This window comes from Parasteatoda tepidariorum, chromosome 3 (assembly GCF_982258835.1).
Source record: "Parasteatoda tepidariorum strain Cologne lab strain chromosome 3, Ptep-v5.0, whole genome shotgun sequence".
In the NCBI taxonomy this organism is placed as follows: Eukaryota; Metazoa; Arthropoda; class Arachnida; order Araneae; family Theridiidae; genus Parasteatoda; species Parasteatoda tepidariorum.
Window position 1 is genome coordinate 85,530,172 of NC_141757.1, and position 17,499 is coordinate 85,547,670.

General features: G+C 31.4%; 1 protein-coding gene across 1 annotated transcript in view; it reads left to right on the top strand.

Moving 5' to 3' along the window:
- The window catches only part of LOC107451409 (nuclear factor NF-kappa-B p100 subunit), a 46,358-nt gene that overhangs the window by 19,041 nt on the left and 9,818 nt on the right, over positions 1–17,499 (top strand). Inside the window, exons 8-12 of the mRNA XM_087159742.1 lie at positions 268–394; positions 1,785–1,922; positions 4,034–4,376; positions 14,128–14,236; positions 16,698–16,917. Coding sequence (XP_087015868.1) covers positions 268–394; positions 1,785–1,922; positions 4,034–4,376; positions 14,128–14,236; positions 16,698–16,917 — 937 coding nt within the window. The remainder of the gene's footprint in view (positions 1–267; positions 395–1,784; positions 1,923–4,033; positions 4,377–14,127; positions 14,237–16,697; positions 16,918–17,499) is intronic.

Below are 17,499 nucleotides of genomic sequence, written 5' to 3' on the forward strand. Positions count from 1 at the left end.
TTGACACTAAAAGTTTTATGATTTATAAATTTATCTAAGTAATTATTATTTGAGTAATTAATTTCATTAATTTATTTAGTTGTAAAATTAATTAAAGTTTACAAAATACATTGCATTTAACAATTGCCTAATAAAGTTTGAAGATATAGAAAATTTATGTTATATACACTTTAATGCAAGTGACAAATATTGATGTTTTACTTTGTACTTTGTTTCACTTATAAACTGTGCTTCATCACCATTTTAACTTGAGTAATATTTCGGTAGGTTGCTATATGTTTCCAAACTCCTCCTTTCAAAGAGAATATCGAAAAAGAAGTTTTCATTCAACTTCGTAGCAAGTCAAATGGAATGAAAAGTAATGCAGTGAACTTCCGTTATGTACCTTGTCACGGTTAGTGAAAGTTCTTTCTACAGTAGAAGATTTTTATAACCCAAATTTTGAAACATGTGAATTTTATGTTACATAGATTATTTCACATATCGTTGAACTTGTCTACCGAACATGTTAATGTTCAGCATATGAATCCAAATGCTTTTAAATAAAGAGAATTTTTAAAGGCCAAAATATAACAAGGATCCCATGGTTCTTAAAAACTGCTTAATTTTTATTTGGGAAAATTAGAGTCCTTGAAAGTACTTAATTTTGGTTTCAAGGTTTTTAAAAGTATTTAATTTTTCAGCATCACTATCCTTGATAAAAACAATTTTTCAGTTCAATTTTTATACACAAAAAGTCGTTCTAGAATTAGACCATGCATTGAGGGTAGAACTTTTCTGTAGCCTATATTCCTTTAAAACTAGGATGAGAAAACTATGCCACGTCAGAAAGCTCCAACCTATCTGATATTTCTACCTCGCCTTTGTCAATTAAAAAAAAATATTTTCATATTTTTTGCATTATGAAAATGAACGCTGTTTGTGAAAAATTTCTCACTATCATGGAAATTTTTTTAATAATACGCATTGTAAAAATAAAGAAACTGCCAAAATTTCTCTATTCTACGTCACTGACAATTTTAGAAAATTCAGGTACAGCAACAGGAGATTTGATAAATCAATAACTCGTTATATACCTCTAGAAAACTGTTATATTTAAAAAATTATATGCTCTAATAATAATCAGCATGCAGTTATATAAAAATTAAAACACTTTTAAAAGTATAAAATATAGTAATTTTCAAATAAATTTTGTCAGAATAATGGAGAAAAAAGGATTGAAACTAGTTACAAGAGTCAATAAATTGCTTGCGGAAAGTTTTTTATTGAGATTTTGTGTTCACAGAAAGTATCTCATTTTATATAAGTCTGCAGTATCTTATAATATAGCACCTATCTTCAATATTTGGTGGAAGAGAAGAATTATTTTGAAATTTTAACTGTTTAACTTTCAATAAAATGCAAAAAAAGAGAAAAGAAATTAAAATTTTTGTTCTTACACCAAAAAGAAATTTTTATAAAAGATGAAAAATAAAAAATATTATTTTATGTAATCTCTAATATAAGTATGACTTACATGAACGTGATTCTTCTAGCTATTAAATTTTTTAAAATGTACCATCTTAATAATCAAAATAAGTAATAATTTTTTAGAACTGTAAAATGAAACCATTACTCTGCGTATAATATTTTGATACTGCAAGGTTTTATGATTAAAACCTTTTGTAATAAATATTGATTCAAAAAATAATACAAATGAAACACAGTTTTATGTTGTTTTTTTCTCTTCTACATACGTTTTTGCTGTTAATGTTTTATAGCAATAAAATTATATATTTTTATAGAGTTGGAACCAGAATTAATAGTACAGCAAACAAAGAAACGGAAAAGACTGGCCGAAGATCTCCTCGAAGGTGACCTTTCTATGTCACTGGCAAGTTCTTCAAAAACTGAGCAAATAAAAGCTTTTGGTGACTTAGATGGTTAGTTTTGTTTTATTTGACTGTCTAAAGTTATACATGAAAATAGCGCTTTTATTATTAAATCTGAGAATTATATATTTTTCAACTGTAATAGAAGTCTATTTATTAATTTTCTTTTATGCAAAGGGGATATAGAGATGTGTTTTCTTATAAAATTATAAGTTAATATTAGTAATATTTTTTCAATAAATAACTTAATGGAATAGAAATAATGACTATTTAAATTATGTATTCAAAATTGTCATTTAACATCTTCTTTTCATTGCAGTCTTAATTGTTTGGCATTTTTGTTTTACATATATAGCTTTTTTCTGGTGTCAGATAAGTGCTTTTGCTCATATTTCAACCTTAACGTTACATAAGATTTTTGACATATGTATTTTCGTTGTTTTAGGTAATCAACTTTAGTTTAAAAATGCTTTAAATTTTTATAGATTACTAACTAAATACCTGTTATTAGGGGCTGAAAAAAAGTAAGCTATCAATATATTAGTACTAAACAACACTTCAAAATCATGAACAAAATTAAAAGTAATTTACTAACAATGAATAAAGTTAAAATAATTAAATTTTTTTATTTATAATATTTGTTTTTCTAGGTGGCTTTATATTATTAAATTAAGCAAAATACTTTTTTAGTAGTTCTTATATAAAGATTAACTGCACTCAATATAATTTGGCATTATGCTGTTGCTTAATGCCAACTGATTATAGTTAAAATTTACCACATTCAAGCAGTTTTCTCCAGTACTTATTTCTTTAGAAGAAGAATAAAAAATTTAAATCTTCCAAGTATTGATGCAGTTTTAAATAGTGTCAAATATAGTAACATAATACATTGTATGTGTTTAGTATATTTGGTATCTCTTAAAGCTGGACCAACACCTTAATACTAGTAGTACCTATTGCCAAAATTAATTTGGCATCATTGGTGTCGATAATAATAATTTAACCATTTTATATGTTTCTCCTAAACAAATTAGCATCTTTCCTCCCCTTAATTTTGCTTTTTAAAAAGTTCAATCACATTAATGTGACCACCTGTCTAATGTTAGAATAACTACTTTTCACAAAAGGACTTCTGAGAAATGTTCAGGAAGAGAGCCAATTGGATTCTCGAAGGTTTTCACTGTAAGGTGGAGTGCTGTGGCTCTGAGAGTGCTGCAAACTCTGTGCTGTGTGCCAGCTGCAGTAGGTTACACAGTTGAGGATCCATGCCGCGATCAACGCAATCAAGGTGGTCCTACAGATTCTCCATTCGTTTTAAATCCAGGGAGTTTTGTGACCAAGGTAGTTTGGTAAACTCATCCTGGTGCTCATCGAATCATGCATGCACACGCCAATCTGTATGACACAGCTCATAGTCCTGCTGGTAGATTCCATCATTCTGAGAAAAAACAATTAGCATTTAGGGGTGTACATGGTTTGTTGGAACAGATGTATACTTGTGTTGATCCATCTTGTCATCCATAATGATGAGTGCACTCTGAAAACATTCTCCAGGCCATAAAGCTCTTTTCTCTAGCTTGGACCCATCTAGCAATAGTTTCCTTCTGGTCTGTCCTTCATTGAAAATTTTTAAGGTGTTTTATGTTGTATATGCAAGCATCCATTTATTCAATAGAGTATAAAACATATTCAATGGAAAAAACCACCTGTATCCACTCAGTGGACGTTAAGTTGTTGTACTGGCATGCTAATTCCGGCCTTCGTTGTTTATTTTATTGTATACATTGCAAACATTGCATTTCATAGCATTGTATTGTATGCACTAAAATTGGAGGTATGGCAGTGTGGCTAATAGTATGATAATTGAAATGTTTAGTTATCCCTTTTGCTGTTATGTGAGGTGGTGCAGCATTTTTATAAAAAATTAATTTTTCTAAAAAGTTATATCACATTATTTTAAGTTTTAGAATTTTTATTCCTTCAAATTTTTATGAGGAACTTAAAAGTCATCTCTTTTTTAAAATTTTAAAAACTGTTAACTCTATTAGTAATTTTTTCTATGAGGGTATAAGGACCAATACAATAGGCCTTTATAGTTATGCTATATTTTCTCTCGTTATATTTTTACTTTTTTATCTTCTTAATTCTCATTTTTCTTTTAGGTTATCTAGGATTGAAACCTCCTCTATCAATGTCTATTTTTGAAACTGGTGAATCATCTAATGATGATAAGCCATCTAACGAGTTGCCAGTTGAAATACAAGACTCCTTTAACTTAAACTTATTCGATGAAGTAAATTTTGATGGTCTCATTGATAATCTGGCATCTCTAAATATTAAAGAAAAGACTTCTGAGGGGATAATGAATAAAAGCTGCTCTTCAGAAGCAGAACAGGAGCAAATACTAAAAAGTAGTGTTACAAATCAGATCAAAGGAAGCAGAAAGGATACATTTTTTAAATTTCTTCCAACGTTAATAGCTTTTGAAGATGAAAACGAAAATAAGTAAGTTTCTACAAATCTTTCAAAATGAAAGGAAATTGTTTTTATTTCTTGAATGTACAATTTTTATAGTTCTTTTTTCGTGTAAACTCAATTACTTTTATATATTTATATTGCTTGTAGTATCTACTTTGAATATTTTACTTGAAGGTATTCCTTAAAGTAGTGTCTCTTATATTTTAAAAATACAAATATCCTTTTGTGTTCTATTATATTAACAACAACATTTTTAAGATTTTTATATTCTCACCAAATCAGTCAATACATTTTTGCAGATTTTGTGGCAGTTTTTGTATGCTTTTATCACACTATTTCTGTGCCATGTCTTTGAGAAAGCATTTAATTTTATTCTTTACTTTGTTATTGTACCAAAATTGTTTAAAGTCATAGTAGTCAACTTTATGTTCGCTCTAACCATGATAAATACTGACAGACACTATGAAACTCTGTTAAAATTCAGATGTGCATTTCTGACCAATAAAAATGAATGTTCAGCAAGATTCTCCACAACATTGCACACTCATACATCACCTATCAATCCATACATACTTTTAATCCTTACAAGTATACATACTTTTGATGTCTCAAAGTTGACGGGATGGCTTTTGTTTCACTGTACTTTAAGGAAGAGGTCTGTGTTCGCGCATGTGCGACTGCCGCGCCACCCTTGTGTGAGAGACCTTTATATATACCTTGAGAACTTCATAAATGGCGGACGTAGTCCGCGAGTATTTAAAATAAAGTAATCTACAGTCCATTGCAAACCAGTGTTGTTATTTGAGAAAAATGGACATTTTGAGCTATCGATTAGAGTGACCACACAAACATGTGGTCCAGTCTCCCGGAAGCGAATTAGTGATTTGTAGAAATTAGTAAATAGAGAAACAAAACTGTGTGTACAATGCTCGTGTTATTTAACAATGGAATTTATATTATCTTTGAGAGAAATACTTAGTGAGTGACAATAAAAAAGAAGCCGAAATTCTGAGGTAAGAGCAATTTCCCTTGTTTCATTCATTGTGCAAAATTTACTTTGAGTTATTCAGTTTGTCTATTTACATTGAGTTATTTTAGTGTGTTTAAAAAATGTCCCTTAATAAACTAAAAAAAGACGAATTAAAAGTCGTCGCAGACGAGTTAAGTTTAAAAGTTGAAGAAGGGGCAAGAGTTATTGATATAAAGAAGCTAATTGAAAATAGTGAGATTTATAAAAACGATAGTGATTTCGTTCAGAGTTTGATTGATAATATTCTTGAGGAAAAGAAAAACAATTATGAGTTAGAAAAAACTAAATTAGCTCAGTTAGAGAAAGAGAACCAAACAAAACTAGAGTTAGAAAAAATTAAACTCGCTCAGTTAGAGAAAGAAATTGAATTATCTAATGCGCGAAAAGAATCGCACAATTCTTCGAAATCTGAAACTATTAGCAAGCTAGAGCCGCTGCACCGTCTCGAAGATTTAATTAAAAGTATAAAAACCCTTACCATATCCGTTCCCTCTAAACCTGAAGCATTTAATTTGTTTTTCCAATCCCTCGAGAAAGCGTTTAAAACGAAAAATGTGCCCGAAGAATTAAAATCCGAAATACTGCTAAATTTGTTAGGTGAAAAAGCGAAAAATTTCATGATTTATATAAGTGAACAAGAATTAGCAGATTACGATAAACTTAAAGAAATCGTGTTGAAGGAATTTCAACCAACACCTCGTGAATGTATTAATAATTTTAATAAAATGCAAAAAATGCCTCAAGAAAGTTATCTTCAGTTTGCTTCACGATTGAGTGCAGCATTCGAATACTATTGCCAATTACGCAAGGTTAGCGATTTTAAAACATTATGCGAGTTAATTATTTCGGATAAGATGTTTGGTCTACTTGACCGAGAATTAATGACTCATATTGCAGTAAGGCAGGGAGAATCATTTTTCAAACCACAAGAGCTAGGAAGAGAGTGCGATATTTATCTTTCTTCCAAGGTTAAATCAAAACAAGATATAAATTATCATTCCCAAAGGAATTGAGACTTCCATTCTAATAAAAATATTTCTAATGTGTTTTTATCCGAAATAAATTATCCTAAATGTGTCATTTGTAAATCTAATGAGCATGCCTTGTATATATGTTCGAAATTTAAAAATATGTCAATTAATGAAAGATTAGAAGTAGTCAAGAGTAATAAATTATGTTTTAAATGCTTATCCGCCAAATGTTCCGTTCAAACGTGCAAATTTAAGGATTGCTTTTGCGGTAAACCTCATAATAAAATGATCCACCTTCCAAGAGTAAACAGAAATAATAAATCACCCGCTATTGTTAACCAAGAATCACAGTTGAGTTTTGAATATTCCATCCCCCCTTCCACTTCCTCTCAAGACGGCGCCAATGGAAATATATCTGTAGTCGCCACCAGTTATGAAAAAAATAAATTAAACACAAAAACTGTTCTTTTGAGTACGGCTAAGTGTTTTATTAAGGATAAAAATTCCTTATGGCAGGAAGTTAGGTGCTTGCTAGATTCAGGCTCCCAATCATGTTTGATTAATCGCAATTGTTTACAAAATCTTAATTTGCCTTACAAAAAAATGAACACACAAATTTCTTGTTTGAATGATTCAACGATGAATATAAATAGGTGTGTTAGGACTTCGATTTCAAATAAAGATAAGAGTTTTGAAAAGGAATTAACCTTTTTAGTAGTTGAAAAAATAATTGATTTTACGCCGTCAAAATTTCTTAATGCAGCAGTTAAGGTTCCTGTTAATGTTGCTTAGCTGACGAAACCTTTTTCATTCCTGATAAAATTGACGTATTGTTAGGCGCGGAGATATTCTATGAATTAATACGGTCGGGACAAATATATTTACACGAATCAAAATTAATTCTACAAAATACCGTTTTCGGATACGTAGCGAGTGGTAGTTTAATTGATTCGCATACAACCAATGTGCATTGCGGATTAATTTTAGAGGATGATTTAAACAAAACATTAAAGAGTTTTTGGGAAGTTGAAAATTTAGACGTAGGGTTAACGAAAAGTAAAGAAATGACCTTTTGCGAGGAACATTTTGAGCAAACACATTTCCGTAATAAAGAAGGTAGATACGTAGTAACTATACCCCTTAAGGAAGAACCCTCGTGTTTAGGCGAGTCAAGGGATATTGCTCTTAAACGGCTGAATTCTCTGTGGTATCGGTTATCAAAGGACCAAGAACATTTGAGACTTTACAAAAACTTTCTTGCTGAATACGAGAAGCTTGGTCACATGAGTGAAGTTAAAGATGAAGGAGAACCGGAAAGTTCCTATTATATGCCACACCATGGCGTGTATCGTCCTGAGAAGAGTACTACGAAGCTTCGCGCAGTATTCAACGCTTCTAGCTTGACGCATAATGCTACCTCATTTAACGCTATCCAATATAATGGTGGGGTGATACAGGAAGACTTATTTAGCATAATGACTAGCTTTCGAAGGCACACATACGCGTTTCAAGCGGATATAAAGATGATGTACAGAATGATTTTGGTGAACCCTAAGCAGCATTGTCTTCAAAGAATCCTTTGGAAGGATCATGCGAATGGCCCAACAAAAGCTTATGAATTGAGAACTATCACGTACGGCACCGTGAGTGCTAGTTTTTTAGCAACAAGGTGTTTGAATCAGCTATCTCTTGACGAGGGCATAAATTTTCCTTTGGCAGCTCCTCTTCTACGTGACAACTTCTATATGGATGATGTGTTGTATTCAGCACCCTCTCTGGATGAAGCGAAGGAAACACGGCGGCAACTGATTTCAATTCTCGATAAAGCCGGTATGAGTCTACATAAATGGTCTGCTAGCCATCCGGAACTTTCACCAAGTAAAAACGATTATGACTTTTCGAGCGCCGATGAAACAAAAACTTTAGGAGTCATTTGGCGACCATCCGAGGACTGCTATACCTTCAAAATATCAGTGGATGAGAACAACACTTTTACCAAGCGGTCAGTTCTGTCCACCATTGCAAAACTTTTTGACCCCCTAGGGATAGCCGGCCCTGTCATAGCCAAGGCCAAAATATTTATGCAGAAATTGTGGAAATTGAACATTGACTGGGGTGATCCACTTCCTGCTGCAGAATCTCAGGAGTGGAGCGAATTTATTTCCACGTTGAAGGGTGTGAACAACATTAAAGTGGATAGGTGCATTACAATAGAACAGTCTAAAACAATCGAATTTCATGGATTCGCTGATGCATCGGAGAGTTGCTATGGAGCAGTCGTTTATTGCAAGTCGCTCAACTCTGCAGGTGACATAAATGTGAAATTAGTTGCTAGCAAATCTAGAGTTGCCCCACTTAAAGCCCTAAGTATCCCCAGACTGGAACTTTGTGCTGCAGTCTTGTTGTCCAAGTTAATGAAAAAGATACTTTCCGCATTAAAATTGCAAACAGACAAAGTTTACCTTTGGTCTGATTCCACGATTGTACTAGCATGGATTCAAAAGGAGCCAACGAGTCTTAAGACATTCGTGAAAAATAGAATTGCACTCATACAAGAACTGACGCTAAAGTCCCAATGGAATCATGTGCCATCCGAGATGAATCCCGCGGATTTGATATCCCGAGGATTGGACCCTGTGAATCTTTTAGAGACAAATTTATGGTGGAAAGGCCCTAATTTCCTTTATGACAATGAGTATCCTAACCAAAACTTTCCTTTGTCGCAAGAACTGAGTGTCTTCCAAAGTGAACTTAAAAGGCCTTCAAGCTTAGACATTGAAGATCCCTTAAAAGCCTTTACATTAACGTCCAACAATTTTTTGCATGAACTAATTGGCTTGAGTAATAATTATTTTACTATAGTGCGTGTATTAAGTTATATTTTTAGGTTTTCTAAGAATTGCAGAAATCCTACTGAAGGAGCTTCAGGACCTCTGAGCAATGATGAGATCAACGCCTCCGAGCAGTTCCTGTTGAGAATAATACAGAACGAGGAATTTGGATCAGAAATTCGGAGTCTCAAACTGCACGGGAAGGTGTCTCCTACGAGTAAGATAAGAAATTTGAACCCTCTTTTAGATTCAAATGAAGTTTTAAGAGTTGGAGGACGATTAGGTAACACTGAATTGAATTTTCTTAAAAAACATCCTGCAATACTCCCTAAAAATAGTCCTTTAACTTCTGTTATTATTTCGACATATCATTTAAAATATTTGCATATTGGTCCAAATGGTTTATTAAACTGTGTAAGAGAAAAATTTTGGCCCTTGTGTGGCCGTTCTCTATGTAGAAGAATTACTCATAATTGTGTTGTTTGTGTTAAAAATAAACCCATTGCTGCGACGCAAATGATGGGAAATCTACCTAGAGAAAGAGTTGTGCCAGATTTCGCATTCAATATCTCTGGTGATGACCTAACTGGTCCGTTTTTCATTAAATGTAAACATCAAAGAAAAGAAATTTCTCTAAAGGTGTATATTTGCTTATTCATATGTTTTGTATCTAAAGCAGTGCATATAGAGATAGTTTCTGATTTGACATCCGAGTCTCTAATTGCCACGTTGAAGAGATTCATCGCGCGTAGAGGCAAATGTGCCAAACTGTTTTCAGACAACGCGACGAATTTCGTTGGCGCTAACAAGGAGTTAAAAAAATGTTTACATTTATTCAAAAATCCTGATGAAAAATTGGCTAACTATCTATCCGCTGAAGGAATAGAGTGGAGCTTTATCCCGCCTAGAGCCCCCAACTTTGGTGGTCTCTGGGAGGCAGCAATTAAGTCGTTTAAATACCATTTTAAAAGAGCTGTAGGTAATGCCTCTTTAACTTACGAAGAATTGCATACTATAGCCACTCAAATTGAAAGCATTTTGAATAGTAGACCGATAACTCCACTATCCGCGGATGAAACCGACTTAGAAGTTTTAACTCCTGCGCATTTCCTGATAGGGAGAACAATGAATGCCATAATTGAACCAGATTTGACAAATTTAAAAGAAAATAGGTTATCCAGGTGGCAAAGAATAACCAAATTAGTACAATTAATTTGGAGAAAGTGGCAACGAAGCTACCTAAGTGAACTGCAGCAACGTGGCAAGTGGAGATTCGAAAAGGACAATGTCAAAATCGGTAGTCTAGCCTTAATTATTGAGGATAATTTACCAGCTAATAAATGGTTAATGGGTAGAATAATTAAAGTGTTTTACGGCACTGATAAGAAAATCAGAGTTGTAGAAGTGAAAACCCAGCACGGGACCCTTAAGAGGTCTATTTCTAAAATATGCTTGTTACCTGTATCATAAAAATATTCTCATGTTTAATTTTATTTTGAATTGAATATTTGTTGTATGAGAAGATCGGTTGCAGTGTAAAGTATCATTAATTTGTTTTTTCTTATTTGTATCAGTGTTACTAATTATCATCTAAATGCTTTGTAAAGATTTTTTAAATAATGCAAATTGTGCTTTGTTAAATTACATATTAATTGAATGTTGAAACATTGCAATGCCGGGCGGCATGTTCGCGCATGTGCGACTGCCGCGCCACCCCTGTGTGAGAGACCTTTATATATACCTTGAGAACTTCATAAATGGCGGACGTAGTCCGCGAGTATTTAAAATAAAGTAATCTACAGTCCATTGCAAACCAGTGTTGTTATTTGAGAAAAATGGACATTTTGAGCTATCGATTAGAGTGACCACACAAACAGTCTGTTTCATCGGCATTATAAATGTTCTGTGAGGAATAGTCAAGAGGAATTCTTATAGGGAACATCATGGAAAGGCGTAATGAAGGGTATGAGAGATTCTTTTGAGAATTCTTTACTTCGGTACAACATTGCAGTGATTTTTAACGAAAAAAGTAATTTTTTACTTTGAAAAAATTATTTAACATGACAAGGTTTTCGGGATATCGCGAGTATTCTGTATATATATATATATAAGTATGTATACATATACACTCTATAACAAAAAAATCAATGCACCAAGAAGGAGTTGTCCTATTGAAACGAAAATTGGTGGATAGGAAGACAATGTACAGAATAGTAAATGATTAAAATTTCAGAACAATTGAATAATTTATTGCAGAGTTACAGTAGCAAGTTCAATAAGGTGTTGACCCGCCTCTAGCCTGGATACAAGCCAATTGTCGATCCAATTGTCGAACGAGGTCATCAACATTCCGTGCCAGATGCAATCGCCTTCCCATCATATTCCAGACATGCTTGATGGGAGAGGTGATCTGGCAGGCCAAGGAAGAGTTTGACAAGCTTGCAGACAGTTCATAGCAGCATGTGCCGTATGTGGTCTGGCATTGCCTGCTGAAAAACCAGCTAAGGGCGCTGCAAAAGGAACGGTAGCAAAACAGGTCTTAGGATGTCGTCGACGTACCGCTGTGCAGTAAGTGTACCTCTAATGACGACCAAAGGGTTCTGGCTGTCAAAGGAAATGGCACCCCAGACCAAGCATGTCTTCTCCAAACACGTCTTCGATGATCGTCAGGACACGGTTGGAAGCGGGATTCGTCGCTAAAGATTATATGTCCCCAGTTGGCATCATTCCAGCCTGATCTGTTCAAAACATTCATGCATACGACATTTCAAAGCAATCAGATGATTGCTTCTTGGTGCGTCAAAACCTGAGAAAATGTTTTTTTTTTGCAGCGTTGGTATGCTAAATTTCACCGAAACAAAGAAATTAAGTTTTTATTAACGAGAAAAGTATTTTAAACCCATATTGATTTTTTACAAAAATTGTTCGCCAAAAAATGGCAACTAATATATTTTAGTTCGCGGGCCACAAAAAAAGGCTTCGCGGGCCGGATGCGACCCCCGGACCGCCAGTTGGAAACCCCTGTTAAAGAGTGTATATCGTTACACACATATCTTTCAGTTTTCTCAAGAAATATTTAAAGAACAATTTTATAACTTCAAGCATGTTTAGATCATGTGATTTCTCATACATATCAATGAAGTTTAAAGCTTTTTGAGATTTTAGGAACCCACAATAAATTACAAACGGAAAAAATTTTTTGAACACCCTATGCTGAAAAATGTCGGAATAGTTTTGTAACTTGCAACAGTTATTCTGGTTATTATATGCAGTAATTGCACAAAATTTTATAATCTTAGCTTAAATATTTATAGAAGTATGAACATTTTTATAAAAAACTAACAAAATTTTAGGAGCAATTTAAAATTAATTACAATGTTATTGCTTTAACATTTTAGAAAAATTCGTTTAAAACTTCACAAGATATGAGTAATTAAAGTAGTTCCCTTATACTGTGCATGCGTGGGAAAAAATCAATATATTTTTTTCATAATTTTGTAGCGAATCGTATTTGGTAACTAATGAAAAAAGTCTGATTTGAATATCTTAAAAATTAAAAAAGTTTTTAGCATTTTTCTAAGTAGTTTTTATATTATGTAGCTTCAAGGAAGCTCAAAATGATAATGGGATTTCTACAAATATTATTTTGTATCACAAGACAAAATTTAATAACAAATGATAATACCTTGCAATAAAATTCTTATACCAAAATGTGATTTAATAAGGAAAGAGAAGATAATTTTGAGTTTTATTTTAAAAAGTTCAAAAACTACTTGAAACTTTTAAATTTTTAAGATAATTATGTCAGACTTTTTTTTATTAGTTGCCAAATACAATTCTCTACAAAATTAAGAAAAAATAAATTTTTCCCACACAATGTGCAGTATAAAAGAATTGCTTCAAGTACTCATATCTTGCCCAGTTTTAAAAGAGTTTTTCTCAAAATGTCAAAGCAATAATTTTGTAATTAATTTTAAATTGTTCCAAATGAAATTTTTTTTTTAAGTATTAAAGTTATAGCAAAAAACGCGAAACAACAAATTAGCTTTTTATAAAATGTCCATATCTCCATAAATATTTAAGCTAGATTTACGAAATTTTGTGCAATTGTTGCATATAATAACTAAAACCGCAGTCACAAGTTACAAATTTATTGCTACATTTTTGTGATAGGGTATTCAAAAACACTTTTTTCTGTTTGTAATTTATTATCAGTCCCTCAATCCTTTAAAAAGTTTAAACATCATTGATATATATGAGAAATTGCATTCCCCAAACACTTCTAAATGTATAAAATGATTCTCTAAGTATTTTTTGAGAAAGATCAAAAAATGAGTTAGTATAGATGAATTTTCCATTATTTTGCCAACCCCTTTATATATAGCCCTTTATATATACCCCTTTATATATAGCCCTTTATATTAGCAGTGTGCTAAATACATGCTGAAAATACAAATATTTGAGATTCACTAAACAATCCACATATTTATAATGTCTAAAGAATAGAGAACAATCAAAGTCAGAAGCTAAAAAGCAACTTTGAATGATTCAAAGTGATAAAAAAATTTAAAGAAAGCTTAATCACATGTTTATTAAATTGTATATAATAGCCTTTAATATCTTGATAAGGAACTTATTTTTCATTTCTCTGAGTACAAAGTATTTTGCACTGACATATTAATTTTTTTTTTTTTCAGTTTCTAATTTTATTAAATTTGTCTAAATGCATCAGTAAACTTGTTTTCTGATAAAAAATTAAAATATAAACAGCTAAAGAAATATATTTATTTTACATTTTCTTATAATAATAATTGTTTGATAAAGTTGACATAAAATTCTTGTTCTGATTTTCGTTAATTTTCTAAAATTATAAAGTCATACTGATTTTATAACTGCTAATAAAAAATATAGCCCTAGTTTTATTTAAGTTGTCTTTTTTATTTTAGTATCTTGCATTTGTTTGTTATTGAAGAAAGTGAAGATGTATCTTTGTTATTAAAAATGTTGGAATATGCTCCTATTGATCTTCTAAACCAAGTCAACAAAATGCATATGGTACATCCTTTATAATTTTTTTTTTTCATTTAGAAGAAACTATTTCAGTTACTTAAGTATGTCAGTGGTACCTCTCAAACGCTGCCAAGTTCACATAAATGTGATTTTAGATGAAATGGTTTCCCATTTGATAAAAACCATTAACATTTATTATGACAAGCAGTGATTATCAATTTATATATCAAGCTTCAAAATTGGGCAGTAGTACCATTTAAAGTGTGTTGCCAAAGTTTATCTGAAAATAAAAATAAATTATTAATTTTACATAGTAATAAATACGCAATAAATACATAGCAAAACACAAAAATTTAAATCTACTTAATGCATAAAATTATTTTATACATGATTTCTATTTTATTTTATACATGATTTGTGTGGTTCTATCTTATAAATGATAATCCTAATTAACCATTTGTTTATCTGTTATTTTTATTTTGAAAAGCCAAACTTGCATTGTAATTATAGTAATACTGATTATATTTTTAAAAAAATTAAATTTCTAATTAGACTATTTGGGTCACAAATCCATAGCTAAAAAAAGTTAGTAAGGTAATTAAAGATAATTAAAAGTATGTATTTAATGAATTATTTCAATTAGTTGAAAGTTGCAAAAGTATAAAACAGTGCTGAAGTAACATAAAAGAAATTTCCTAAAATACTTTTCTTTATGTTTCACTTAACCTACTTTTTTTACTTTCTTGATTTGGCAGAGTTGGTCACACATAGTCCTTCATTGCGTAATTGCATAGTGCATTTCTTCGATTGCCCGCCTTTACTTATTCATTTCAAATTTTGTTTACTATTTTTTAATAGTACTATAATTTTCTGACAATTTTATTAATTGGCTAAAATTGTTTATATATTTTAGAAAATGCTTATGTACACAGACAATCATATACACAAACAAACTTTACAGAACTACGGAATTAAAAAATCATAATCTTCCCTTTACATTTGTAATGTCAGTCATTCATTGTTTCTGAGCATAAGTCTCAATAAATTACTATTTTACTGTAGGTTTTTTCTCCCATTGTCAATGTTAAACCACTTCTCTCTTTTTACTGTGATACTTAATTCCAGAGTAATTCTCGCTCCCAAAGTCTACAACTTAGGGGCAATGACATGATAGAGTTATTTATATGCAGTAAATACTTCAGTTCCAGTTGTACAGAGGGATGTTCTCTCATCTCTAGCAATTAAAAGTTCGCTAGCTCAAAGGGCAGCTCTCTAGTGGACCTTCTGCATCTTAGCAACAATAGGCTATTTATACAGACAGGAATCATAGAAATCCTATTTTACAAATATTTCCCTCTGGAATAAGATGATGGTCAAAAAAGAAACAATAAAATGTAAACCAGAATCTCTGATCCTGTGATCTATGGGACATTTTCACATTATTCTGCAAAATATTGACCTTATGGTCACAATAATTAGATCTACAAAGCAGGTTTAGGACTTTCAACTTGCCTTGTATATGTTTATAAGTCACAATTAAGTTATCTTTTAAAGGGATAATGTAATTACTTATTAATTGATGCCTCTTCATGTGTTCCTACTCAGATACTACGAAAATACTATTTTTTTGTAATTGTATATTGGAGGATGTGAGACAACAATATTTTATTTTACTTATTAGGCTTTTACTAGTGTCATGAATATATAAATAGGCTAAAGGAGCTCCACTTCCTCAGTGAAAATGCAGAGAAATATGGTGATAAATCATTTTATAATTTTAATCATTCTTATTGTTTCCATAATTACAAATAATTTAACTATAAATTTGTAATTAATATTATCAATAATTTTTAAAATAGTACCTGGTAGAACTGTGATATCCCAGTAGTTAGAGAATAGTATTCTGATCTGGAGGGGCCAGAGTTATATCTTTGACTCTGCTAATAATACCCACTAAGTGCATGCGTTATACATGCTCATAAAATTTGCGGAATCAAAAGTCTTGTAGTTGGTGACTGAACAGTACCCTTGATATAGGGATCTGGAGAAAATTTTCTTCTCCTTCCTATGTCTAAATTTAGAAAGTGGCCACATGAACGCTTTGTGCTGCATTCTATTTGCAGGTTTCCAAGCTACACCCCTGCTGTGCTCTCTTGTCAAACAAACGGCAAATGGCAATTGAGCTTGGCTTGACCAAATGGTGGAACAACATTATACCTGGTGATATGTAATCTTGAAATACTTCTGCACCATTAGGGGTAAACATGCATACCCCCTTTTTACCGATATTGCGTAAATTCAAAATCCAATATTACGAAAAAGTGAAAATATTTAGTATATGGCAAGAATAGTAGCTAATATTATTTGTATAAAAAAAATCACACATCAAGTTTGGCTGGCTAATGAGTTAATATAAATCATTAATTAATTACCATGCTATTATAAAGTTTTTTTTAATGTGTCAAATCAACTAACACTCAAATCAACCTATTATTTTTTTGCACAGACACCACTGTTGATTGCTGTGAGTAAAAATTTATGGAAAATAGTCAGAATCCTATTGAAGCATGGTGCTGATCCAAAAGTCAAAGATAAAAATGGGAATAATTGTGTACATTTAGCAGCTATGTTTAATTTTCCATTTTGTATGAGAGAAGTTTTAGCTTCTCTATTAGGGGATTCCACACAAAAGTACCTTCTAGATATTAATGGTTTAAACTATGATGGTATGTTTTCATTTCTACTAAACTGTCTTATTTTTTTATTTTTTAAGGAACATTTGTTTCTTATAATATTGCAAATGATTTTAATAGTAATAGTTAAGTGTTATTATAATATTTTTTTGTTTAGCATTAGCTTTTATCTTATGAGTTTTTTTTTCTTGTTGCATGACATTATTTTCTCTAAAAACTCTGGATAAATATGTAGCTCAGTTAGATTTATGGGAAAATCAATTCTTATTCAGCTAATACAAATTTAAGTGTACACAAAATTCTCAACTGAAACAAAATGCCTTGAAAATGCATAATAAAAAATTCCAACAACAAATGTGAATATGATTATAGTTAAGCTGATAATGTTGAGCTCTGCAATCCTGAATAGCTTCTCTAGCTAAATACCATAAAATTTTGTGATTACATTCAAGGTGTTAAAAAAACTGCATTGGTATAAAAAAATCATTCTAAAATATGATGTATTTGATAGCAAGTAAAAATAGCTAATAAGTTTATGTAACTACTTTTATTTGCATATTTTTTAAATAAATAGTAATATCTCGATTTTATGAACTTAAAGGATGGAAATAAACA